Below are 26,010 nucleotides of genomic sequence, written 5' to 3'. Positions count from 1 at the left end.
TCTACAAGCTGTTGGAAAAGACATGGGAGTACACAGCTTGAGCTTTACTCTGGTTCCCAAGTCTTTATTTGAATATGTTTATGTGTAAATGGACTCATTAGCCTCTTTCTGTTAGATATTAAGGCTTTTAAAGCGCCTGCAGTATATCTGTCATCCGATCAGTTTGTCTCTTTCATGAGCTGTCTCACTCACATTTATCACATACAAAAACAGCCACAGATCAATTGCTGCTAATGGACTGTAAGTCTGATCTTTATAGAAGCTAGCTAACTGAACTAAAAGGGTGGCAGCTTGTCTGAGAGAATAGGCCACAACAGTTTGAAAGAAAAAGATAAATCCCATTTTAGAGGTTTTATTATAAACATTCACTAGTCCAATGAAAATGCACAAATACTGGTAAACATATTCCATATAAATAGAGGAGGTTTTGGTTGAGAAGGAATGCAAAAAGTGGGGGCTGTGGCATCAAATGAAATGTCTCAGGCTCTAGACTTTAGGTTCAAGTAAAAAAATTCAACTTTTTGTAATGTTTATTTTTTGTTTTTTCGTGCCTTTATTTTCAGAGATAGGACAGTGGATAGAGTCAGAAATATGGGAGAGGTGATTGGGGAATGAAATACTTTAAAGGAGCCACAGGCTGGATTTGAACCGAGGCCGTCCGCTTGGAGGACCATGGCTTCCGCACATGGGGCGCACGCTCTAACAACTATAGGATTCTGGCATCCCACAGTTCAACTTTTGAGATAAATAATAACTTTCTTTCTCTAATTGAATGAACAGTCAAATTAAAAACCAAAAACATGCTTCTTTCTGAGGTTTTATGGATATATAGGAGGGCTTTATGTGGTTTTATGGATATATAGGGGGGCTTTATGTGGTTTTATGGATATATAGGGGGGCTTTATGTGGTTTTATGGATATATAGGAGGGCTTTATGTGGTTTTATGGATATATAGGAGGGCTTTATGTGGTTTTATGGATATATAGGAGGGCTTTATGTGGTTTTATGGATATATAGGGGGGCTTTATGTGGTTTTATGGATATATAGGAGGGCTTTATGTGGTTTTATGGATATATAGGGGGGCTTTATGTGGTTTTATGGATATATAGGGGGGCTTTATGTGGTTTTATGGATATATAGGGGGGCTTTATGTGGTTTTATGGATATATAGGAGGGCTTTATGTGGTTTTATGGATATATAGGGGGGCTTTATGTGGTTTTATGGATATATAGGGGGGCTTTATGTGGTTTTATGGATATATAGGGGGGCTTTATGTGGTTTGGTATGACGAGTAGCTTTTGTTGTCTTACATGAGCAGACTTTTGATAACTGTTGGTCCAACTTAGACGGATTATGTTTTTCAGTGCGAATGGATAGAGCTTTGCTAATTATTTTAATATATGTGTCAGTAAGTGATAGCGGGTATTAGCTGGGGCATTGTGTTGGGTCTTTGTCTGTCGTTGGTAGCGATGACAGAATGGCAGTGTTCATATGTGGAGGAGTTTTGGAGGTATGCCTAATTTCTTGACACATTTTTTGATGAATAATGGTGAAATTTTACCTCCAAAATGTTTGAGGAATTCAACAGGGAAGCCATCTGGACCTGCTGATTTATTGTTTGACGTTTGGTTGAGTGCTTTAAAATATTCATCATGTGTGAGGGGGTTTGTCCAGGTCATTTGCTTGATCGTTTGGTAATTTGGGAAGGTTAAGATTCTCTGGAAATGAGTCAATGCCTGATGCTTCCAGTTCATGGGTCACAGGAGTATGATAGAATGATCTGGAAGTGTTGTTGATGTGTTCAGCTGTTCGCATTAGCCTCCCTGCTGAATCCTTCACTGCTGAGATGAATGACTTGTCTTTATTGCGCTTGAGTTGTTTTGCTAAGTACTGTATTTCCCAGAATTATCATGTTTGAATTTCTCACTTCTTAATCTTTCTATCATGAATTGTGTTTGTTGGAATTTAACGCCTGTTAGTTTGTATTAGCATAGGAGTCATTCAATTGTTTACGTTGTTCTTCCAAATCATTTTCAATTCTCATTTCTTTTTTTCTTGTGTGGTTAATATGATGTAACTTTTTCTCTCATTACTACTTCGGTCGTTTCCCATTATGTTGTTGGTAATAATTCTTGATAATGGTTTAACCCGCTCTGTGCAGCCCTGTAAATGTCAAAATCTGAATCTTTGAGTAAAGACATATTAAAACATTGTCTTGTACTGGAAGAATTGCTATAGTTGATATTCAGGAAGAAAGACACAGGGATATGGTCACTGATCAAGATGGGATGTATTTTTGTGTCTGAGACGTTTGAGATGATGGAGATGCTAATGAGAAAGAAAGAAGGTATGCTGAATCTGTGAAAAGTCTCTGGTAGTTGCCAAATGTCTCCAAGACAAAAGTCTTTCATATGTAGCTTAATGGTTTCAAATGAATTCCATGGTTTGAACCTGTTTGGTTGACTTGACTTTTCTCTCCGTGAGCTTGTGTGAAAACAGTTTAGCAGTTTAGCTAAAATCAAAGGAGCAACAAATGGCGGACTGAGTGCTAACATTTAGCGTTAACTGGAAATTGTCACTTGTAGTAGTCCGTGTTTAGCAAAAGTTAAATTATCACTTTTATTTCAAAAAGTTGAAGATCATTAACGATATGGTCACATTTATTAGTAATGGGGATACAGGATTAACTTTATTATCTTATCTTAATCCTTTAAACAATTTGAATTCCACTATGTATCAACGGTGATTTATGAATAAGCTTGCCTTGACTCAGAAATTGCAACGTGTGTAAAACAGCTAACTTGTCTTGGCTAACAGTCTATTTATCTCTCTTCAGGTATGATTCAGTCCTGATGGCACACTCTGAGCTGTTTGAGACGTTAGCGCCCCCTGTGGAAGGGAGGTCTGTGGAGCTAGATGTTCTGAGCTTCTTGGACTCGTTTGGAGACGGAAACAGCACGGCTGAGAGATGCTACCGCTCACACTCCCGCAGCAGCGTCCTACAGGGGCTTCCGTTTGGAGGGGTGCCCACGGTCCTCGCCATTAATGTGGTGCTCTGGATGGTGAGAATTCACACACAGACATAATTCATAATATTCACAGTTTATAAATTAACTACAGAAAGACATTATCAGTTAACATCTGATTGGAGAATGTTTCTGTATAATTTTCCAAAAGTCCCATGTTCTTTGATAACCAGAGCAGTTGACTTTTGAAATTGTTCATATAGATGGAAATCAGGGATGTACTTAATTTACAATTGATTCATTTGATTATTACTGTAATTTCCCATTAAATTGGTTCATTTTAAAAATTTCAGAAGCAAAATATGCCTTACAAGTTCTCACTAACCATGCTGATGTCCTAAAATGTTACACCGAAACAACGGCCTAAAAGTGAGTCAGTTTATTAGATTAACTAATTAAATATATATTTTACAAATAAGCAATTATATAAAGTTAGTGGGAATGCTGTTTTAAATGTTTTACACACCAAATCAACTCCTATTTGTTTACCCTTGCGGCTCAGTTGGTCTTGACAACAAGGTTCCTGAAAATACACAGAGCTCTGCCAACACCCTGTTGAGATGTAATGAAGACCCTGATACAAGCTGGCAGCGCACGGTGACACATTGTCAGAGGGCTGTTACTGTAAAAATAAAGAATCTAATGGATACGCTGTCTCAAACACTTCTCTCTGAACTTGACGATGATGAAGTACAACAGCAGCATCAGGAGTGTAGCACACATATGTAAAAAAAAAAAAAAAAAAACTGCAAACAAACTTTGTACTTACAAATATTTTCATTTTTTAATGAAGTGTTTGGACCTGCTGCAAACACTGTACATCTCTCCCCCAAACACAAAGCTCCTGTGAGGGGTTTTTAAAATGTTACTGAACAAAAACTACAAATGTATTTGAATGCCTCTAAAAAAGCAAACAAGACCATCAGCAAATACTGTTTTATTTCTACATAAATAAAAGACTGACAGACTGCTGCCGCTGTGTATGTGTGAGACGAGTTGATTGAGAGCACGCTACCGAAACAGCTTGTTTGTTTTTTTAGCACTGCAGATGTCGTGTACATTGCTTGGTGGTTATGGTTATAAACTCCAGACAAGAATATCCTGTAGTCAAATGTTGGGCTGGTACTGATATTCCTCAAACAGTCCAAAAACATGTTGTTTTATATATTACATTCATTCAGTTACATATTTCTCTGCTGATCCAGGAACATTTATCACCTTACCTTTTATTTGTCTCCTTCTTGTTGCGGCCTTTGAAAGCAGTCTGTGCATGTCATGTCTATCAGATTTCACAAAAGATACATGCTTTATCTTTCTTTCACGGGTAAAACGCATCAAATCTGGGGCACAGGTGGCCTGGTGTTAAGGTCGTGCCCCATATAGGAGGCTATAGTCCTCCAAACAGGCGTCCAGGGTTCAAGTCAGGCCTGTGGCTCCTTAAATGTCATCACTTACTCTCTCTCCCCTGTTTCCTACTCTATCCACTGCCCCACCAAATACAGACAAAATCTCAAAAATAAATCAACAAAACCCCCCACATGAAATCTAGATTCACCTCTCCTTTCTATGTAAACACTATCAGCAAACATGATTCTATGTTTAAGCTCTTGCCTCCAGTTAATAAAGGGCTTCAGTTTCACTTGTCAGTGGCCTCGGTTCCTCTGTCAGGCCTTGTCAAGTTTGATCTCTGCACTCACGTCATTCTAAATCTGACACCTTCGTGCCTTAATTGGCTCATTTTATCACTGGCCCAGTTGCCAAGACAACACTGAGGGTTGAGCACTGTGTCTTAATGACAGGCATGAGTCAAAGCATGCCCCCCAGGTGACAAGAGCACGCCTCTGCATCAATTCCATCATCATACAGGAAAAAAAAAAAATCATCTGTGGGACCTGTGGAGAACACGCCCACGCATTGTAATGGCATAAAATAAAACAACAGGAAGAAAGACAGCGAGATGATGGAGGGGTTCTTATTTAAGGATGGAGTTTGAGCCCTGAAAACGTGAATGCAGCGCACACTCATTCATCATCTACATCTTAGTCAAGGATGCCGTGATTGTGTATGCATGGCTCTAAATCACTAAAACATGAATCATTCAAAGTTGAGTAGAGCTTTCCTCTTATCAACATCACTGCTACCAAATGTCTCCTAACCACAAATGAGTTAATGATTTAATGTTGCATTAAAATTAAACATTCATCAGCACTTTTACCCAATTTCCATTTGGCAATATTCATCTATCATCCCCCAGTTATGCTCTTGGGCATTCATTTAATCAGCATGAATCCACCATTGTGAACTGTTATATGTCATTGAATACGTTTTTATCTCGTTTATTCCATCTATGTGGAGTCTATTCAGATTTATTCTTGCCTTTGACTAGACTCATTCTTCATTAGTGCTAAGCATGTGTTCTTGTGTGCATGCTGACCTGTCTCCGGTTGTTTCCAAGACAACCACGTACTACTCTAAAGAAAGAAGATGGAGCTATAGGTTTTCAACCTTTTATTCATAGGCTTTGCATGAGTGGATGCAGAAATAGGCTCCAGCTTTCAAATAAATGAAAAGGTTTTGCAGATGAATACGTAGTGAGTGTGTGACGGTTTGAATCAGATCTCCAGTAGCGCATTATAAATGTTTGTGTTCTGTGTTTCAGTTCCTGTTGCTTATCTTCTCCTGTTTGAGGAAGGCTGCATGGGACTACGGTCGCCTGGCTCTGCTGATGGAGAACGACAGGTGAATCCATCTACTGCTGTCTTGTGCACTTTCTGATCCTTGAGCCACGTCCACATTTAAGATGGAGAAATAATTCAAAGAGGAGCCCCTCCTGAGTCCTGATCCTGAAGGCTGCAGCTCCCTCTGCTGGCAGTGCACAGGAAACAGAGATAAAAATGAAGGCTTAAATATATTTTGTTAACACTGAAATTAATTTAAATACAGCCCAGACGGAGGCCTACATATTCAATGAGGATGTTGAACAGAGTGGTTTGGATAAACTAGTCTCCTTACTCTTTAAAAAAATAGGACTGCAACTAACTATTACTTCCATTGAAGGTTAATAAAATGTTTTTTTTAATGCCTCTGTGGGGAAGTTTGTGTGTCTTGAATTAGGTGACTGCGCCCTGTGACTGATTGCGCCTTTGCTGAATTTGACCTGTACGTGTAGGCTTATTAATTATTTTAACAAAAAAATCTCACCCATCTTTGTTAAAAGTCAAATGTATCACCCATCGACATCCAACACCTTCCCCACACTGGTGGTCTTGTCTGCTTTTAAATGTCATAAAGAGGCATCAATATTTATTTCAGTAAGCTAAAAACTTCTCACATGAGCTTTAAAACAAATATGTTAAAAACAAATAACAAAAAACAAAACTTTTCCATCACTATTTTCCAAAGAACTGCCCTTAAATTAAAAAACCTTTTTTTTAATTGAGTACCAGTACCAGAAGATGTTCAGTGTAAAGCTATATAAAATGCAGAAAAAGAAACCTGCTGCAGCCAATGTTTGGTATTTTCTCTTGATACACAAAGGTCAAGTCTAGAGGGCTTGTGGTATTCTATATATATTTGATATTGTCAGCAAATCCCCTGCAAGGATTCTATTTTTATCCTGTCTGAGTCAACTCCAGTAGTGCCTTATCGTATATCTATCTGTGTCTAATACGTCTTTTCTAAAGTTCACATAAAAGTTTAATTCTCAATAATTGAAACAGCTGGGCACTTGCTCAAACACAAGAAAATAAAGCATTTTGTGTGGAACTACTTTCAGATGCGGATTAACACACTTGATGCATGCAGATATTTTCTGCATCAGGCAGTAGTAATAAACCTTGGCTGCACAGAAAATATTGTTAGTTTTGACGATTATTAATTTAGGAGTATTTGATTAACAGTTTAACAAAGAAATTAGTATTTAGTTGATCAACAAGTTGAATTGACCTTTCCAGCTTCTATTTCGATATTGTTAAGGTTACAAAGAAGTCAAAGTGCACCTATCAGTCAGCATGAGTCTGCAATGTTTCTTCTCCTGGGTCTGCCGGCTCGATTAGTTCTGGATGACCGGCAGCCGCTTCACAGCACCCGAGGGCGAGCATCATCTGTGTGCTTTCCCACGTAGCCCTCTCTCATACTAATTCAATTATCCTGCTAAATTTGACATGCTGTTGAACTGTCAGCACTGCGGCCCATAGAGAAATATCCACAAACTCGATCATCACTGTGGCTTTATTAGATTGGACTGTATTGTATTGTTTCATGTCTTCTCTCTGTATAAACACACACTGGGATTTATGTCAGACAGGTACTGTGGGGGCTGTCTGCTGCAGTGACATTCGGTTTGAGTTGTTTTTCTCTTTTACAGCCCTGAAATGAATTCAATCAAAGGGTGTTCATAAGGTCGTGTCAGGCAACAATCGATATCTTGTTATTTTGTTGTTTATCTTCCAATCCAGTCTCACCTCCCTGTTTTATGGAGAACCAAGTGAGAAAGAGAAGTCTCCCTCTGAGTCCAGCCCCTCTGACTCTGACACCAAGGACATGGTGAGTGTTTTTTTTTAACAGTTTTTCAGTGTAAACATTTTAATCAGCTCCTTAAGTAGCAATGAACCCCTTAACAGCATTTCAGAATGATCAACGCTACTCTGTGGATTTCATCCTGAAAAAAACATTGCTGTGTTTATACTCAGTTTCCCTCAACTAAATACATTTCTCTATGTCCCAAAGGTCTAACAAAGGTGTTGAATGCTTTTCTTACCTAATTCAGTTTTTCTTTTTTCTATTTAATGTGTTAAAACCTGCACCCTAACCCCTAACCGCCTCCACCTAACCTAGCCCTACCCTAACCCAGAAAACTGCATTGTTCACTTACAATGTTAAAATCAGAACGAGATCCTTTTCAGCCACCTTACTTTGAAGCTGCAATTGATACTTTTAGTTTTATTGACAATAAATTAAATAGCCATAATGAAAAGGAAGTCCCACTGAGTGGTTGATGCACAAAGAAAGATCATTGTACCCTGCAGTCCCTTTTGGCTGTGGAGCGTCTTTGAGCTCATTGTTTTAACGTTGTTGTGTTACAAACCATAGCAGTCAAATATGTTGGCAAAAGAGGATAATAATATTTGCTGTCTGTTTTGCATCAAACAGCAGGAAGGAAAAAATGAGCAACAAGCTAATGGAAGCAAAAAGCAACTTACTGTAAACTTTTTATTAGCGGAAACAAGATCAGAATGAGTATTGGACTTACTGACAATACAACTGCTAACAAATGCTAACACTACTCCTGGTTAGCCAGATGTGTAAATAACTGCTTCTATTTATTAGTATAAGCTGTTGGAGCAGACTGTAGTATGAGAGAGCTACATGTCTTGGGAACCTGCAGTGAAAACAGATTGAATTATTTCTTGGTCCAAACTCCTTCCTTTTGTTTTGTCACTCTTTTAGAAAGTTTTTCAACTTTTCCATTAAATTCACTTGTTTTAGTCCCCTGACGCCTCACTGTTACCCTACTATATAGCAGAAGTATCCGCCTGTATCTGCCCTTGATTAAAGGCACCTTTGCAATGTGGTCATTTGTACAGAGGCTGCGGCCAGCGATGGCAATCTGCACTGCATCCACTGGTTCCATCATTGCACAAAGACCCTTTTTATCTTTGTTAGGAACTCACTGAAATGCTCAATTCAAGGTTGTGAGGCGTCAAAACGAGACTAAAAGATGTGTTTTTACATATACAAGTATGCAGAATGGAACTATCAACCCTATATTCATTTAGCATTTGCATAAAGTGTTCATCCATATTCTGGTTAAAGTCTTGAATAAAGGGACTTGCTTATCCTCACACTGCTCTAGAGCACTACTAGTGGAGGAAACTCCACAGGATACCTATAAGAACTAAACAGGATGATTCAAGTTAACAGGAATTGCATTTGAGGAGGAGACTGACACACTCCGGTTGTCTGCAGAGCACAATGTTACATAGATTACTTTATAGGAACAGTAAACATGTGTCAACATTTCCACTAATGTATAGTAGTCTTCCCGATCATGTTCTCATTCATTTTATGGTTGCTGTCACAGTTCATTTGTCAGTGCTGTATTAATGTCTAAAAATGCAGCATGATGCACTTTTACAATAAAGCCTCTTGTCCAAGTTGACACTATGTCAACATTTGTAAGAGGAAAGTTTGGATCATGACTCAGCCGGGCTGCCTGTGACTCTGTGACACCTGTGTGACAGACTGAGGTCACTCCCTATGTGTTTACAGCCGTGTAAGACAGAGACTCAGACTGGAGTCATCGCACTGTGCCTACACAGAGCTGAGGCTGCAGTAAAGTGGTTACTGCTGCAGGCTAGACCTATTAAATCTCCATCTCTTTGTCACTCTGCAGACCTTATTACTATGCTAATGGCGGATGCATGCAAATATCCAGATGTGGTGCGCACAGACTTGCATACAGATGTAATTCATTTTCCTAAATAACACGTCTATTTCATGTTTATGATTGTCTTCTCCGTGCAGGGTTTCTGCTCCTGGCTCTCATCACTTTACCAAATGAAGTAAGTACACAAAGTCGTTGCCCTTTTAATTAGTTCACCTTACTTTTATGCTAGCTCCTATCCTTTTATTGGCTCTGTCTTCAAAGTTTATGTCACCGTTGAATGTAAAGCCCTGTGTTATATGCCATTTAGCAGGAAAAACAAACGAGTCTGAGCTCATGTGACCGCTCCTGCCGAGGTTTCCACTTGAATATTTGCACTTGCTCGAGTCTGACTGCACACAAGCAGATTTAGGCTCATAAAAAAGGCGATGTTCACGGTGTCCATGGTTTCCATAGTATAATGGTGGAGTTTGGGTGCAGCTTTTTTTAGCTCTCATGCCACTGGCTCACCCAGGGATCCCTGGGAAAGTGTGAACCCACCCTGCAAGTTCTCAATGTGTGGGCTACCGACGTGAGACCAGAATGCACCTCTCTTTTTTTGTCGTGCTTTTTTTTTTGTTCTATTTTATGAGACTGGTTTTCCTGAAACTGCTGCCTGGTGGCCACAGCTTCTGGCACCAACATAGGGGTGCCACCGTTTTAAACATGTTGAGGTATAGTGGCCCATATGTCCTCGCAGTAGAGCTACATACAAGTTAACGCCTTAAGGAGTGAATTACTGAAGCTCAGTTTGCAGCATTTCTGATTTTGTCACACAAAAGAAGAGAGTAATGTATCTCTCAGATTAAATAAAGAGATTCTTATTCTTGTATTCCGCTTTGTTTCTGCAGGGATGAAGAGATCCGTAGTAAATGCGGCGTTGATGCTGTAACATACCTGTCCTTCCAGCGCCACATCATCCTGCTCATGACGGTGGTTTGCCTGCTGTCTTTGGCCGTTATCCTGCCGGTCAACTTTTCCGGGAACCTCCAGGGTATTTTGGTCCTCTACATGATGGTCTAGCTGGCCTGACTGTTTAAAAAGCAGAAGGATATCCTTAACCTCAGGAGAGACACATCGGGGCACCTCACAGGGAGAGAAGCCAGGCCACACAGAGACAATCACACACAGCTACACTTGAAAGGATTTATCGGCTGAATGCAAAGAAACTTTAACTTTATACAGTCTGCGGTCCAGCCGAGTTTAAAAAAGACAAAGCATTTTGCATACATGAAACAAGATTAAATATAATTTTAGCTTTAAATGACCCATACAAGGATATAATGAAGTCAAACCACTACTATTTTCATACACAAAGGCTGCACTTCATCTAATGGGAGTTTCTAGTATGTCAGTGGCAATTCATCAAGTAGGATTGTGAAAATAGAACGTGCTTCATTTCCTTTTAACATACACATGTAGTTGTCAGGAGTTGGATGAAGCAGAAAATTAGCTGCTAAATACAAGTAGAAGTACCTTTTGGAAGCAGTGTGCTTATTCTGCTGGAAGTGTTGAGTAAGTGATTCCATGACTGCACGAAGTGCAGGAGCCAATATAAGAGCCAAGCTATCCACAGAAACTTTTTTTATTACTGCTGGCTGTCATCTTATGGGCCAGTGTGTCACCCCGGTCATTAAATAAACCAACACCCTCTGACAGGCTGCCACAGCAACAGCAAACAAAGGGTGCCCCAATTAGAGCAGCAAGACTGCAGTGTTTGAATTTTGTGTCGTTGAGATGAGAGAAATTTAATTAAATGCTTTTCTTGACATAGTTCCATTGCTTCAGCCTCCAGACAAAAGAGGAGTCTCCTTGAAGTCATTTAAAAATGTAAAGTCTCTCTGTCATGTTGCATTATTTCTACAGGAGACAGTCCTGAGAACTTTGGAAGAACAACACTGGCTAATGTTAACGCAAAGTAAGTCCAACACTCCATCAATGACATCAAATCTCATGATAGAGCACAGAGCAGTGTGAACAACACTGGACTATCTTTATCCGTCTATATTACAGCAGTGTTCTTGTGCCTCACAGGGACAGCTTTCTGTGGCTCCACAGCGTTTTTGCTCTGGTCTACTTCATCATCACAGTGCTGTGTATGGCTCACCACTCCATACGGCTGGAGTACAGAGAGGATGAGAAGGTTTGTCTCCCAACACATTAAACTGTTTTTATATCATGGTCTGGCTATTTTTTCATTGCGAAAAACATCCAGTCAATTTTCATACTTTGGCACTTAAGCATGGTAATTAGCGCTCAACACAAAGTGCAGCCAAGGGAATTTCACCATTTTTACAACTTTTCATCATAAACTAAAACTCAAGCAGGATTTTATCTCTTTGGCTGCATTATTTGGAGACTTAACGGATCATCACAGTGGAGTTTACACTCTGGGGAACATGAAGGAGTGCTCAATTTAAGTGTCAGACGATAAGAGATCAAAGACATCACGATCATGCACTGGGGTCGCTGGGGCTCAGTTGGTAGAGTTGTCGTCTCTCAACCGGAGGGTTCGATCCCCAGCTCCTGCAGCAACATGTCCGATGTGTCCTTGGGTAAGACACTTAGCCCCAAATCGCTCCTGTTGCGGACATGCGGTGTAAAAGCGCTTTGAGTAGTCAGAAGATTAGAAAAGCGCTATACAAGCTCAAGTCCATTAACTGTTTTACCGTCATAGACTTTATAAACTAAGTGGACTCGACTTGATGACGTTACCCATTGGTTTGTGTACAACTTTTTTGAGTCCTCAGTTTGTGATTCTCACCATCTTTGGTTTTTGGAACCAGTGTTGACTATATTTGGACATGCAGGCTGACATGTATTATATAGACTCTATTGAGGTGGACGTACCTAACATAACTTATTATTTTTAAATGCATTTTGTGTCACAGGTAGCCAGGACGCTGATGATTACCTGCATACCAAGAGAGATCTCTGACCCAGGACTCATCACCAAACATTTTCAGTACACATTTTTCTATTTCATTCTATTTTGTATTGATTTGAGTAAAGGAAGTCCTGACTATCTTTTTTGCACACCTGTAGATGCTCTCATCACCATCATTATGATTTACTCCTTTTGTTCCATTCACCAGTGAGGCCTATCCCAGCTGTACTGTCAATGACATCCGTTTCTGCTTTGATGTCCACAAGCTGATGAGGCTGGACTTAGAGAGGTACAGTAAAAAAAAAACTAAAGACTAGAGTTGCTCAGTTTGCAACGTCTTGTCTTCTTGTCTGAAGGGTGTCATGTTTTGTGATTTGCAGGCGCAAGGCGATGAAAGGAAGGCTATACTTTGCCACAAAGGCCCAGAAGGAGGGGAAGATCATGATCAGGACTCATCCTTGTGCTCAGATCTTCTGCTGTGACATCTGTGGCTTTGAAAAGGTACTTTTTTTTATCAGACACATTTGAATTAGAACATTGACTGCTGCACAGAAAGTATGTAACCACTGGATGGCACTGCAATCCAGAAGTAGGTGCATGCAACAGTAACATGTCTTGCTCTGTAAATCAGTGGATTAATCTGAGGGTAGAAGATGCAGTGAGTACTGAAGGCTCTAATTTTTGATCTGCAGGTGGATGCCGAGCAATACTACAGCGAGTTAGAGGAGAAGCGCACGGACGAGTTTAACGCTGAGAAGAACCGCATCACCATGAAGAGGCTAGGCATTGCCTTTGTGACTTTCCGTGATGAGAGGATGACTGCTGTGTGAGTAAACAACAGCATGACATCATGTTTATGTCCTCGCATCAAACCATGGCACAACAGGGAGCAGCTATAAAACACATGGGGGCATAAAAGCAGACATAGCTTTGGCTGTTTCTACGTCTTGTTTTGTTTTTCCAGCATTGTGAAGGACTACAGTCGTGTGCACTGCCGCCACAAACCCCAGCAGTCCAGCATCACCACCGTGGTGCAGTCACAGAAGTGGGGGGTCAGCTACGCACCTGCTCCCAGTGACATTATATGGTTAGTACTTTAAGGGCGTTAATCCTCTTCATTCCTCCAATCAAACCAACCAGACTTTGTTTTTAGAGCACTTTTCATACATAGCAAAATGTAACACAAAGTTCTTTACATAAATAAAAACAATATGAGCGCCTAAAATCCTTTCACTAGGTAAAACAGAGGAAACTGGATCGTGAATTTGTGATAAGGAAACACAGGAGGTAGGATTAGAAAGGTTACATTTCAAGATAGCTCAAAATAGACCTTCGCACATTCATTTCATAAGACAGGTGCGTAGGAGAGCAATGTGTCCATCAAAAAGTTAAAGGTAAACCCCCGCACACTGTCTAACTTGCAAACGAACACTTATTGGCAACGTTTCGGTATTAGACCTTCATCAGGCAAACAGTGGCAGAATAAGACAGTGATTAAATGGACAAAATAAATAAGATTAATGTACACTTAATTATTATCCAGAAGAATAATGCAAAATAAGATAATAAAATACTAGGATATTAAAAACAGTGGTGTGTAAACAATAAAAAACCTCTCTTGAGTCTGAAAGAAGCCTCAGAAGTCTTCACATTTGAACTTTTCAGGATTTCAAAAGAAAGGCCATGTCTTTGGTTTCATTCCAACAGGCAATAGGAGAACTGTATGTTACACAGACAGACGAACATTCACTCTAACACCTACAGTAGAATCAGTTTATTAACCTTTATGTTTGGACTGTGGGAGGTAACCAGAGCACCCTGAGGAAACCCACTTAGAAACATAATCTGAGCCTGATATCCAATGTGACATGTTTTAGGCATCACTGAGACACATTTCCCTGTAATGAACCCTGACATATTTGGAGACCCCTGGATTGTGACTAACTAAAGACCTGATGGAGCCTTTTTAATGAGGCAAGATACACATACTGTTATAATGATGTTTCTTAGCTTTGAAAGAAAACCAAAACATTAAAGGTGTTTCAGACCTCAAACACCCTTTAAAGCTCATTCCCTATTCTAAATGCAATTCCTTATAATGCATCTTTTTTCTATTAGAATGCAAAGCCCAGCCCCAGATAGATTATATAACGAATGTTGCATATGTATAGCAGACTAACCAAAGAGATGATCAGTGTTTGTGCTTTACCTCTGATTGGTTGCAGTGTTTTCAGAATGCATGAATGTGTTTCTGCACCAACTAGACGACTGGAGCAGGTACTTGTGTTCCTTAATTAAAAGTAGAGCACTGAAGTGTGCTGTGTCCAACCTGCTCTCCTGTCCAGTAGAGTGGAAACAACTCACATATGAGAGGCGACTGAGCGAGCTATTTCAGGCTTATGTCAATACATTAAGAGCGGGAGTGTCGGGAAGAGAAGGGGAAGAGTGTTAAATGCCCTGTCTGTTTCTGTGAATTGAGACACATCATTTCCCCCGTCACCTTGCAGGGAGAACCTGTCAGTGTGCGGTTCTCGCTGGTGGCTCCGCTGTGTCCTCCTCAACATCCTCCTCTTTCTGCTCCTCTTCTTCCTCACCACTCCTGCCATCATTGTCAACACCATGGACAAGTTCAACGTCACAAGGCCTGTGGAGAGTCTGCAGGTCAGAGTTTGACATTAAGTTGTGACCTTAAAGCTGCCTTTTTAAGTTCCTCTTTAGTAATCTTCTTGTTCTCCAATCCAGAGCCCGGTCATTACCCAGTTCTTCCCAACCCTCCTGCTGTGGGCGTTTTCCGTGCTCCTGCCCTTCATCGTCTACTACTCAGCCTTCTTTGAGTCCCACTGGACCAGGTACTCACCAGCCATCGGCCTCCTCTCTCCTCTCTCCTCAGAAATGGAATTACCTTTTAAACGAACCCTTCATGTGAAGCTGTCCATCATCCTCTCAACTCTCAGCATTCCTTTTTTTTTTTTTTATCCTTGTCTAATTTATTTCTCTCTTTTTCACCCTGGTGCACTTGTTTTCTTTACTCTCTCCCTCCTTCCACCCGCCACTCTCCCTGCACTGTTATTCTGGGCAGGTTGTCATAGAGATCTCCATGTGAGAATAATGATATGCACAGTAGTCACAGCGCGCAGAGGAGCAGCACATGGTGACTAGCAGCAGGAGGAGGAGGAGCGGAACAACTGTGCATAGGGAGACATCCTCACGCAGCACCTATGAGCACCCTTTTCTTTACATAACTACCCCCCTCTCTACGTGTTGAGCAGGCATGATGTGCGAGGCAGCGAATGCAAATCAACTGTTTACTGGAGTGCAAAGCGTAGTTTATGCTAATGAATCAAATGATCCAGTTAATGTAGAGTCAGCTGACTTAGAATAAATTAGTGGTTGAAGGGAACTTTGTAAATATGATTTTTAGCTAAATAGGCTTCCCATAATGATATTCTTACGATCCCATGTTTCTTAGGTCAGGGGAGAACCAAGTCACAATGCACAAGTGTTTTTTACTGCTGGTCTTCATGGTCATCATCCTGCCCTCGCTTGGTTTATCCAGGTACACCTAGAGCAGATCAGAACACACACAATACTTCTTATTTCATATATTCTTGCAATTGTTTTGAGTCAATTCTCTAACTATTTTTTTCTTCTGTAGTCTTGACCTGTTCTTCACATGGCTCTTTGATGTGAACTTCCTGGATGAAAAAGAAGTCAAATTCCAGTAAGAGAACTCTTTTTGTCTAAATAAAGTTCATCAAAAAGACCCCAGCTCGTAAAAAGTAATAATATCTTTCGCTTTATTTATTAATGTGGTGTTGTTTTTATTACATTTTTTTCAGGTGTGTGTTTCTTCCGGACAACGGTGCATTCTTTGTAAACTATGTCATCACATCCAGTCTGATCGGCACTTCTATGGAGCTGCTTCGTATCCCGGGGCTGACGGTGTACGCCCTCCGACTCTGCTTTGCCAAGTCCCAGGCCGAGCGCATTCACGTTAAAAGGGTAAACTGAGCCTCTCGTGCTTATCTGGCTGTTTTCTTTTCAGGTACATTAGATTATATAATTTTTCTAAATGTGAATTTCTCACTGTTTGTGATTGCCTCTGCAGAGTCAGGCCTACGAGTTCCAGTTTGGCCTGGAGTATGCCTGGACCATGTGTATATTTGCAGTCAGTATGACCTACAGCATCACATGTCCCATTATTACTCCCTTTGGTAAGCAACATGAAGTGACCATCTGTGTCTCCTCTTTTTTGTCATTCCTCTGCATCCCATTACATCCCCTCTTAGCCCTGTTTAGTGATTTCTCTCCCCTTACTCTGACCTCGCTCTCCTCTCCTGCCTGCCAGTCCGATGCAGCCTGTGTGAATTTGCTGCTGTAGTCCCAGACACCAAGACACAGCGAGCTGCGAGCCAGACGCCCACTCTGCTCCTGTCTCTGTCTAGAGCACACCAAGCTCCTATTAACGTCTGAAGTCAAATTCTCAGTCCAAAGAGGCCTCTTCATACGCAATTCCCTGCTGTTATCTGCCCTTTATTCCTATTATTTGTGCAGATTTGTGTTTTGTTTGTGCATATATTTCTTCTCATTGTGTGTGTGTTTTTGTGCCCTCTAGGTCTACTTTATGCGATCCTGAAGCATATGGTCGACAGATACAACATCTACTATGCATACGTTCCTACCAAACTCAACCAGAGGATCCACAGAGCAGCCATCAGCCAGGTCATCGTGGCTCCAATCTTCTGCATGTTCTGGCTGCTCTTCTTCTCTGTGCTCAGACTAGGTGCCTTATCACTTCCCTTTCTGTCCTGTCACCGTCCCAGTAGCTGTCATTCTATGGTTTAGTGCACATTATAACATTGTGACCTTGTCATTTCTCTCCCTTACTGTCCCAGGTCCAGTGCATCCCATCACCCTCTTCACCTTCATATCCCTGCTCTCCTCTGTTGCCTTCTCCCTCTTCCGCTTGTGCCTTAGGAAGCATCCAGACAAATCAACAAGCTACCAGGTCAGCTACTCCGTACCTCACTCAGATGAAGTTCAGTTGAAGATCTACTGATGCTGGATAAATAGTTTGTATGTTTCCTTTTTTGAAGATGTCCGATCAGCCAGCAGAGGGGACGTTCACCGATGCAGACAGGAGTACTGTAACATCCACCACTGCCTCCAGTGTACAGTGCAACATTTTCCTTCTTTGAATTTAACACATTTACAAAGCATATTGTTTTACTTTTTTGTTGTTGGTACTGTTAAATCTGTGCATTTACTTTAAGTGTTGGTAGTTCAAACATGCAAGTCAGCTGCTGAACATTGATAAATATACTGTATATATATATATATATATATACAGTATTTTATTAATACCTCACACACATATATGTATGTATATGTGTAGTGTGCTAATTTTTTTTAATCTTCATGAGCACCAAATTAAAATTCAAGTTATTGAATAACACTTCACATAAAAAGCTCGTCTAGACTGTACTCTTTGTAATTTCATTTCAAGAGACCAAACATTAATCCTTAGCAACAAGTGCAACAGAAAACTTCCTTACAAGAGGCCGAAACCTCGAGCAGAACCAGATTCATAGGTGAACACCCAACTACCACAGACTCATGGGCTGAGACAATAGGATGGAGGGAGGGACATAAAGAATTTAGAGGATCTAGAAACATCTTCCATCATAGAGTTAAACATGCACAATTCACAGGATGGTCCTCAAAATAACTTTCATTATCGTCTACATTTTTTGGAATTTATAATCTCTGCAATTTACTGAATTTTTTGGATTATATCCAGACTACTAATTATTAATTTGTTAAGAACCTGACTTTGATGCAAATATATCATGTCACAATCATTTGATATTGAATGTAAATAGATCCATTTATGATCTAGTGTTGGATGGGAAAACAAACCCAGATTAAAATCCATTTTTATCTCATAGCCTCACCACCAGCCTCATTAATTGCATCGAGTGATTTACTGTTTGGCACCATTTAAACTTTATGTTGTTCTTCCTCCAACAGCTCTTTGTGGCGACCGTGCTCCTGGAGCCAGAGCTGGCTTTGACCCCCATGCCCTCCCCTGCACACCACAGCTACGGCGCCATGGCCAGTTCACAGAGTTCAAGCCATGGCCCAGCGGAGGAAGAGGAGTGCGAAGAAGACCACGCCCAGACCCATGAAACTGAGCTCCAAGACCCTCCAGAACCCTACTGCTCCAGCCCACTCATGGACAGCCCAGTTGGCTACCAGTAACACTAAATCCCCCTAATCTAATTTACCCTATCCTTCACTGGGGAACACAGATTGCTGAAGGCTACACTGCTGCATTTTTGCCACTGAGCTTCGACTCCAACTAAGCTGCCTGGGACCCTGAGAATAGATTGGGCTTGTCAGAGAGGATGAAGAACAGGACGAGGAAAGATGCTTAAAAATACAGAAAGCAGACAAAAAAACGTCAAATTATCAGCCAGGAGTTTTCAAAAAAATCTCCTAAACCTGAACACAAACTTCAACCCTGAGATAGATACATGCACCCTCAATGTACAGATTATTTTGGTTAAACTGTTGAATGATCCAGGAGAGGGTTTTACTTGCTTCTAAGGCTTCATTTGCAAACTAGAAAATATTTAAACTAATCAAAGTGACAGGGGAAGAAGCTCCTTTGGGCTGCCATCAGAGATACTCTGTCCATGCGGTGCCACTTGGACATGAGTGGAGGTGAAAGTTCCCATCAGAGTGGGTGGTGTGAGCAGGCTCGCCCTGGCAGACTGACACCGCGGTCTGGGCACGGGTGATTTCTGGTTCCTCTACGGCAGAGCTCGGGGAGGCTGAGGGTGAGGGCAGCTAGTTGTGAAGCCATCTGCAGTGAGAGGGCAGACAGACGGAGGGCCGAATGTAACTCAGAGACGCGCTGTAATTTATGTCCACGTTCTCCGAGGAGGCACAAGCAGCTTGACCGTACCTGCAGCTTGATGTAACTATTATCAAGTTGAAGTTGCTATTTTTGCTACGGTATTTTGTGGTGTCGTTGATGTTGTGCTTTTGGTTTTGGGTTGGGGAACTGCAAAATGGTCATGGATTTACAGAGCTGTGTATTCAATCCAACTCCCTTTGTATTTATTTTAAACTTAAACTTAAATTGTAAAATGTTTAACATTTTCAATGAGTAATTTGTTGTCTTGCCAAGAGTTCAATGAAAGGTTGACAACCACTCTTGTTCCTCTATAGTAAATATGAAGCTACAGCTCATAGCTCGCAGCCCATTAGCTTAGCATAGCATAAAAACAGGTTGTAATATTTACAGTCTATGGTTGAAACAGGCTGCCTAGGGCCAGAAACACAAATAAGCCCTGTGAGTTATTACTACATTCTGGATCTAATTGTCTTTCAAGGTGTCCTGTTGGGACTACAAGAGAAAGCCAGGCAAGCTTTTCCCCCATTTCCAGTCTTTACGCTAAGCTAACTGAGCTAACCGGCTGTTTACAGTAAACCTAACAAAACATTTAGCCGACAATATGGGCATGGTATGAATCATCACATCCATCTCTCTGCAAGAGAGGAAAGAAGTTTCCTTCTGGCAATTAAGAACTATTCATATTGTTATTCTATTAAAATCTTTATTTAACCAGGAAAAGCTCACAAGTTCAATGAGCCATTACAACTTTGGAAGCACAAGCCTCGTTTTTCTCTCACTGCGAGACACCATCATGAAAATCTCCAGATGTTTCCCTTTAATGTAAGAAAAGTCTGAAAGTGATTGTGTTACTTCCAATGTCATTAAAATGAAAAAATGTTTAGAAGCAGAAATATTATAAAAATACCCTTTCCATGATGGCTCACACATATTTATGTTTTATATATCTGACAAGTGTTGGTGAAATATGATTGTGCTAAATTACTTTAATTTTGGTTCCAAATATAAATACAAAAAGTCCAATTTGATCATCACCATGCTGTATCTGTATGAGGATGTCAGTTGCATTGCCCTATTCTGTGTGACACTAAAATGCATGTCAACTATTCTACATTGTATAAATGAGCATTCATATCTTCATCCTTGAGGTCCAGTGTCACGTGTACTAAACTTGCTTTTTAGTCTGTGTTTGCGAGTGTGTGTATGTGTGTGTTTGGGAGTTGTGTATTGTGGGTCATTTTGACTTCCTCTGGATGACTCTGAATGGAAACTGATTGTGGTTTGTAGTCCTTCGTGTCTCTTGCTGTGCCTTTAACAATCACTCCCTTTTGTAAGACAATCCAGCATGGCCCGGAATATGCTGCATGGACTGAAAACTAAAGAGTAGGGAAACAACAAAAAGATGAAACCAACCTGATAACAAACACAAAACAAACCCAAGCAGTAATTTTCAATCAGTGGTGATGTTTTCCATTCTTACATTTAGTCCTCAAAGCCCTCAGCTCCTTCCACTTACATCTTCACCCAGCATCCCAGTGGTAACTTTTCTGGGGCTTTCTACCAAATCACAGACTTCATGATTTTGTGATGGTTACTGATCTGTCGATGCCCAAACCCTCCTCAGTTCTTTGCACGTTTAGGATTCTACTTCTTCACCTTGGAAAAGAAGTTCAGTAGACAATCTGCACCTGCAACTTATTAGCTTTTAATGAGATTTTAAGAATAAACTGTAACAGGAAGCTTGTACTGCAACATAGACATGTGTAGTAGTCCTAAGAATCAGAGTAAACTAGAAAGTTTGAACATTTTCAGATGAATGACTGGTGGAGGAGCTAACATCGTCTGCTGATGAAAACAATGTCATAAGAGCAAAAGCTCAAGAAAAAGCTAGCAAGTTGACCTTGAGTAGTTTTTTTTTACATTCAAGCACTTTCAATCCAAACACGAGGCTCACTCACAGCATTTCTTTACATTACAGCGTTTCTGTAGGTTTTTTTAAAGCATACATTGTGGCCTGTCTGTGCCTTGTTCTTTAACTCAATCCATATTTTTCAGTTCACCTGCTGTATTCTTCTTTTTACAGATCATTTATGTTACATTGATCAACGTTTTATTTTAAAGTTTATTCTGTCAGTTCTTTTGTCTTTTTTTGATTTACTGACATGTTTGAATTCTAGTGACAGTGATGCATTAAATCATCTCTCAGAGGAGGCAAAAATGTTCTTCCTGCTTTGAAGAGTGAATTTGAATATTGTTTTGTGTTTGAAGTAGACTTAATTGTCATTTTCCCAAATTGATGGAATATTATTATATAAAATTTTATTTATTTGTTCCATTTTACAGGAATTATACCCAAGCTGCTCGTGCTGCATTAAACACATGGAAGCTGGCAGTAAAGTGAGTACGAAGTGGTCAGTTCAGAGAATTCAGAAGTCCTGTATATTCGGTTAAAAAAAAAAAAACATCAAAGAGCCTCTCAGAGTTTCTTTCTCTTTGCCAACATATCCTGTGGTTTTCTCTAGGAGACGCTTGTTTCACAGATCATTAAACACACTTTCCTTTGAAATATACTAATAAAAATTATTAGGGTATTTTTAGTTCTAATGGCCCTGCAAGGATGGATTGTCCATTTGATGCTTACCTAGTTTTATTGTGTCCTGTCGTGTCTGTTGACATTCATTCAGCTTGACTCTCTGAGGTTTAGTCTGTGCCACACGAGCTTTCCAGACATGTCAACTGTGTTTTGCTCTTTGTTTTTTTTATTGTGTGTATCATGAGTAGCCTTCTCGATGTCATATATGAGCAGCCCACTGCTTAGGTTGTTTGATCTCTGAGAAGAAGGTTGAGGTTGGGGAATGGTCTGCGTTTCAGATTGATCTCTGTCAGGCTAACGAGTTTTCATCTGTTCAAAGTGAAGTGCTGTGATCTGAAATTAAAACAAATTCATCCCAGTCCACTCATCTTGTGGGTTGACCTCCTTATTGCTCTCATCTACTGTGGTCTGTGATGAAGGGTTTTTGAAAGGCGGTGAGTCAGACTTCATGTGGTAAGTAGTAGTGCAATACTGAATGTGCACATAATGCCTTCAGGAAATGTGCAAAGCTTATTGTGCGCTGGTTTTTGAAAAAAAACAGAAAATTCTTCCATTAACACAATATTTTGAATTTTCTGCAAATACAGTTATGCTCTCTTGCCAAGATTATTTTGGAGGACTGGTACCACTGTAGACTGTTTGAGTTATTGGTATAGTCAGTTTTAAACATGCAGTAAATAGAGAATTACCTTCACTGGCTGCAAAATCAATTCTGATTGGATGGAAATGGATCAGAAAATGACCTTCCTTCTCAAATGATTAATCCTCAGGAAACATTGTCCTAAAAAAGGTGATTTTCTCAATCAAATAGTATCTAGACTTCTTTCTTGTAGTATGAGGAAAATTTCCCCTTTAGAGTAAGACAATAAAGTAGCATATCTTTAAGGGCTCAGCTACCAGCGATTGAGAGATCCTGTAACCTCACCACTTCTATCTGAAAAAACAACAACAAACACACAATATACTATATTATTATATATATATATATATACTATAATATACTCCAAAATAATAAGCAAATGGCTGATGGTGTAGTAGCTAACCTGGTGTCCAGGCCCCACTACAGGGGCACGGTTTGTCTGCTCTGAGTTTGTCAAATTTAAACTTGCATAATTAACTTAATTCATGAGAACACAATCACAATTGCGAACATGAAGCCTGCAGCATGCTGGCTTAGCATGAGAACATGCAAGGAGGAAAAACAGCTATCCTAGCTCTGTTGGAAAGCAACAAAATGTGCGTACCAGCTTTGCTACAGCTCAGAAATTCATGGTTTCTGGTTCCCTCTTTTTCTATTCTTTGATCCCAGTTTGTTGGTTTTAGTTTCTAGTAACTGTACAGACATGAAAGTACTATCAGTCATCCCAACTCTGTCCCAAAATGTCAAACTGTGTAAAACGATAAGTGAACTAATGAACAGACCATCTCGCCAAAGATAACCACAGACCGTAAACCCTCATTTCACAGCGCCCTGACTTGTTAATGCAGGTGCATGCTGGCTTATTTGAAGCATTATGTATGTACATGAATTAGCCTTGGGTCAGGCCTGTGAAAATACTAAACTGGCCTCATTGGTCCCGAAAACCACATGTAAGGGTGGAAGGGGCAATTAATTGTGTGAGCATCTGCTTTCATCCAAACCACATAATAAAGCTGTAGCACCACAGAGCCAATGGTAAATGCTGTTCCAGCAAAAGAGAGCTAGTATATTTTGTTCTAAAACAAATAGTGTCTCACACTGAATTGATGGATGTCATTTTCTGCAATGTTAGAAAAAAAAATCAAGATTTCATTCCTTCTATTATATACGGTTCTTCTTCGTTGCTAAGTGTATTATAAAAAGAAAGAAAGGTCCCTGACATTTCTTCTGTCACCCTTGGCAACTGCGAGTATGCTCCTCAGTGAAAGGTGAACTCCTCTGGGTGCACGACGCACCGCTTGCCTTTCCCACCCCAATACGTGCAACAGGAAATGTCTCCTCCTGTTGCAAACATGCTCTTACTCATGTTAGATTTAGCATGCAAATATAGTTCTATTAGGTGGTTGTGTTTTATATTTACATAATATTGTGGATCAAAGTTGCGCAAAAACTATTCTCATATTTTTAATGATGTTCAACTAAAAGGTTTAAAGGCAGCAATCGAATGCAGCAGATCAGGTGATTGTAGGTCATGCTGCATCGGGAGCAGCACAAAGGTTGTGTATAAGCGTGACACTTTTTGAACTCCCAACAGAACCACAAAAAAACAATTATTCTTCAGTTATCAGAGGATTTCATTTAGGTGCTCAGTCACACAGTCCTTTTCCTATTTTTCAATGTCCTTAATGGAGTAATGTAAAAAGGTGCTGTGAAGTCTCGATGACTGTTTCATTCCTGGCTACACAGAACATGAAGAACATGTGCAGAAGGTCCACACATAATATCAACAAATGCACCGATGTGACCTGCGTTACGTAAGGAAATGTGATAAAGGTCCAGTAGTGAACTCCAAAGTTAAAATGTTTCTCCCTTCAGCCTGTATGCACTTGATTGGTAACAACAACTCAGTTGGAGACTCTTTTTAGAAATTACGCAACTTCTTCTTTACTTCAAGCACTTAAAGCATCCTTAGAGGTAAAGATGAAGTCATAAAATAAGAAACACTAAGTTTAACACCAAAGATAAACCAGCACCTATAATGAATCAGGTGGCATAGGAGGTAGAAATAAGTGAGAACATCAGTCAGGCTCTGTGAATTCGTGAAGACCGCCAGATGGTGGTCAGTAAAAGTGAAACACAACAAAAGTTTACCAGCATTTACAATCCTGAAATCACTATAGTGATACAGCATTTTAACCAGACACATACAGATACAAACCCTTGGTAAACTAGTACCTATAGCCCAGGGATGTAGTAGTCAAACAGTGACATTAGATACCCTCTTTGGCAGATAGGTAGAATGAAATTAAAACTTAAAGGATACTTTAAGGATACTGAGAATATAAATTCATGCCGTCAGCATATCAGACCAAAAAGACCAAACCCATCAATAAATGGATCCCAACCGATCATTATTGTTTATAGCCAGGGCCTGAAATAACCAAGCTTTCTCGTCTGTGATGGAAGCTCCATTGTTGTCTAAATACACTGTAAACCCCACGATTGAGCCACACTGTTGCACTGTGTGACATATTCTGTCATTAACATGAAGTTGGGCACTGAAGTTTATTTTCAGTCAACCCCACATACACCATGCTCATGCTCTCATTACTTCTCTTTAAAACTAAACAGTAGCAAAAGCACAGCTCGCATGGAAGTGAGGCAGCAGCTGCCTCTTCAATCTTTATGTGTCTAAGTAAAATGTGTGCAGGCATAGTATTGAGTGTATGTCACATTAAGCACCACTCAGAAGCCAAGCAATTCACTGTTGCATGTGAAGATAGGACTTTTTGCAGCTTGGATATTATCAGTGATAAACCATGATTAACCCTACTTAAAAGACAGTAAAAAAAAAAAAGAGAATTTTGACCTTCCAAGATCGAAGGGGAGGCTGTTCTACAGTTAAGGGTCATAAAAATGTAAAGCTACTTCACCAGATTCCTTGAGGTAAAAACTCCATTATTTCTAAAAGAAATACAGAGAAATATCTGAGTGGAGATATAAAATACTACTAATGAACTATCTAAGTGTTTTGTTAAAGATACACATCCTGTGTGGAGACTAATGGTTTGAGACAAATACAGGAGAGAGAATTCAGTAAGTAATAGTTATTGCATCACTCTTTCTAAGGTAGGGAAAGTTGCTTACAGCCAGAAATGAATAATATAACCTTATTCTTTAGTGTTGATAGACAGCTCATTCCCTCTGTTGGGTTGCTGTCTCCATCTGAGCGAGCTATCAGAGAAAACCCTATTAGTGTGTATATGTAGCCATTGTTCAACCCCTATGTCTCTTCACAGTATGATTTATAATGAGTGAATTATCAAGCAATACCTTTGTTTTTTCTCCAGTTGCCATGACAACATTGGATACTCCGCCATACTTGAGCCCAATGCAGACTTTCTAAAAATAATGTGCGTTGTCTTTTCTCACAGACTCCTCTCCAGACGACAGCGTTCAGAGAAAACCCTCGTTCACTACAAGGTAAGCCTGTACAACTCTAGGGGCCGGCTAAC

At 40.1% G+C, this 26,010-nt stretch overlaps 1 protein-coding gene across 1 annotated transcript in view; it reads left to right on the top strand.

The window, feature by feature from the left end:
- Positions 1-22,218, top strand: part of tmem63c (transmembrane protein 63C) — a 32,862-nt gene extending 10,644 nt beyond the window's left edge. The window contains exons 2-23 of the mRNA XM_061062896.1: positions 2,840-3,065; positions 5,689-5,768; positions 7,487-7,574; positions 9,555-9,592; positions 10,305-10,447; positions 11,320-11,371; positions 11,488-11,596; positions 12,345-12,418; positions 12,549-12,629; positions 12,721-12,841; positions 13,033-13,166; positions 13,305-13,427; positions 14,848-15,001; positions 15,083-15,189; positions 15,810-15,896; positions 15,996-16,061; positions 16,180-16,342; positions 16,449-16,554; positions 16,956-17,123; positions 17,236-17,348; positions 17,437-17,511; positions 18,371-22,218. Of these exons, the coding sequence (XP_060918879.1) occupies positions 2,856-3,065; positions 5,689-5,768; positions 7,487-7,574; positions 9,555-9,592; positions 10,305-10,447; positions 11,320-11,371; positions 11,488-11,596; positions 12,345-12,418; positions 12,549-12,629; positions 12,721-12,841; positions 13,033-13,166; positions 13,305-13,427; positions 14,848-15,001; positions 15,083-15,189; positions 15,810-15,896; positions 15,996-16,061; positions 16,180-16,342; positions 16,449-16,554; positions 16,956-17,123; positions 17,236-17,348; positions 17,437-17,511; positions 18,371-18,601 (2,523 nt within the window). The 5' untranslated portion in view covers positions 2,840-2,855 and the 3' untranslated portion in view covers positions 18,602-22,218. The remainder of the gene's footprint in view (positions 1-2,839; positions 3,066-5,688; positions 5,769-7,486; positions 7,575-9,554; positions 9,593-10,304; positions 10,448-11,319; positions 11,372-11,487; positions 11,597-12,344; positions 12,419-12,548; positions 12,630-12,720; positions 12,842-13,032; positions 13,167-13,304; positions 13,428-14,847; positions 15,002-15,082; positions 15,190-15,809; positions 15,897-15,995; positions 16,062-16,179; positions 16,343-16,448; positions 16,555-16,955; positions 17,124-17,235; positions 17,349-17,436; positions 17,512-18,370) is intronic.
- Positions 22,219-26,010: the final 3,792 nt, after the last annotated feature.

The sequence above is a fragment of the Labrus mixtus genome, chromosome 18 (assembly GCF_963584025.1).
Source record: "Labrus mixtus chromosome 18, fLabMix1.1, whole genome shotgun sequence".
Classification (NCBI taxonomy): domain Eukaryota; kingdom Metazoa; phylum Chordata; class Actinopteri; order Labriformes; family Labridae; genus Labrus; species Labrus mixtus.
This window is presented reverse-complemented; position numbering and strand designations above follow the sequence as displayed.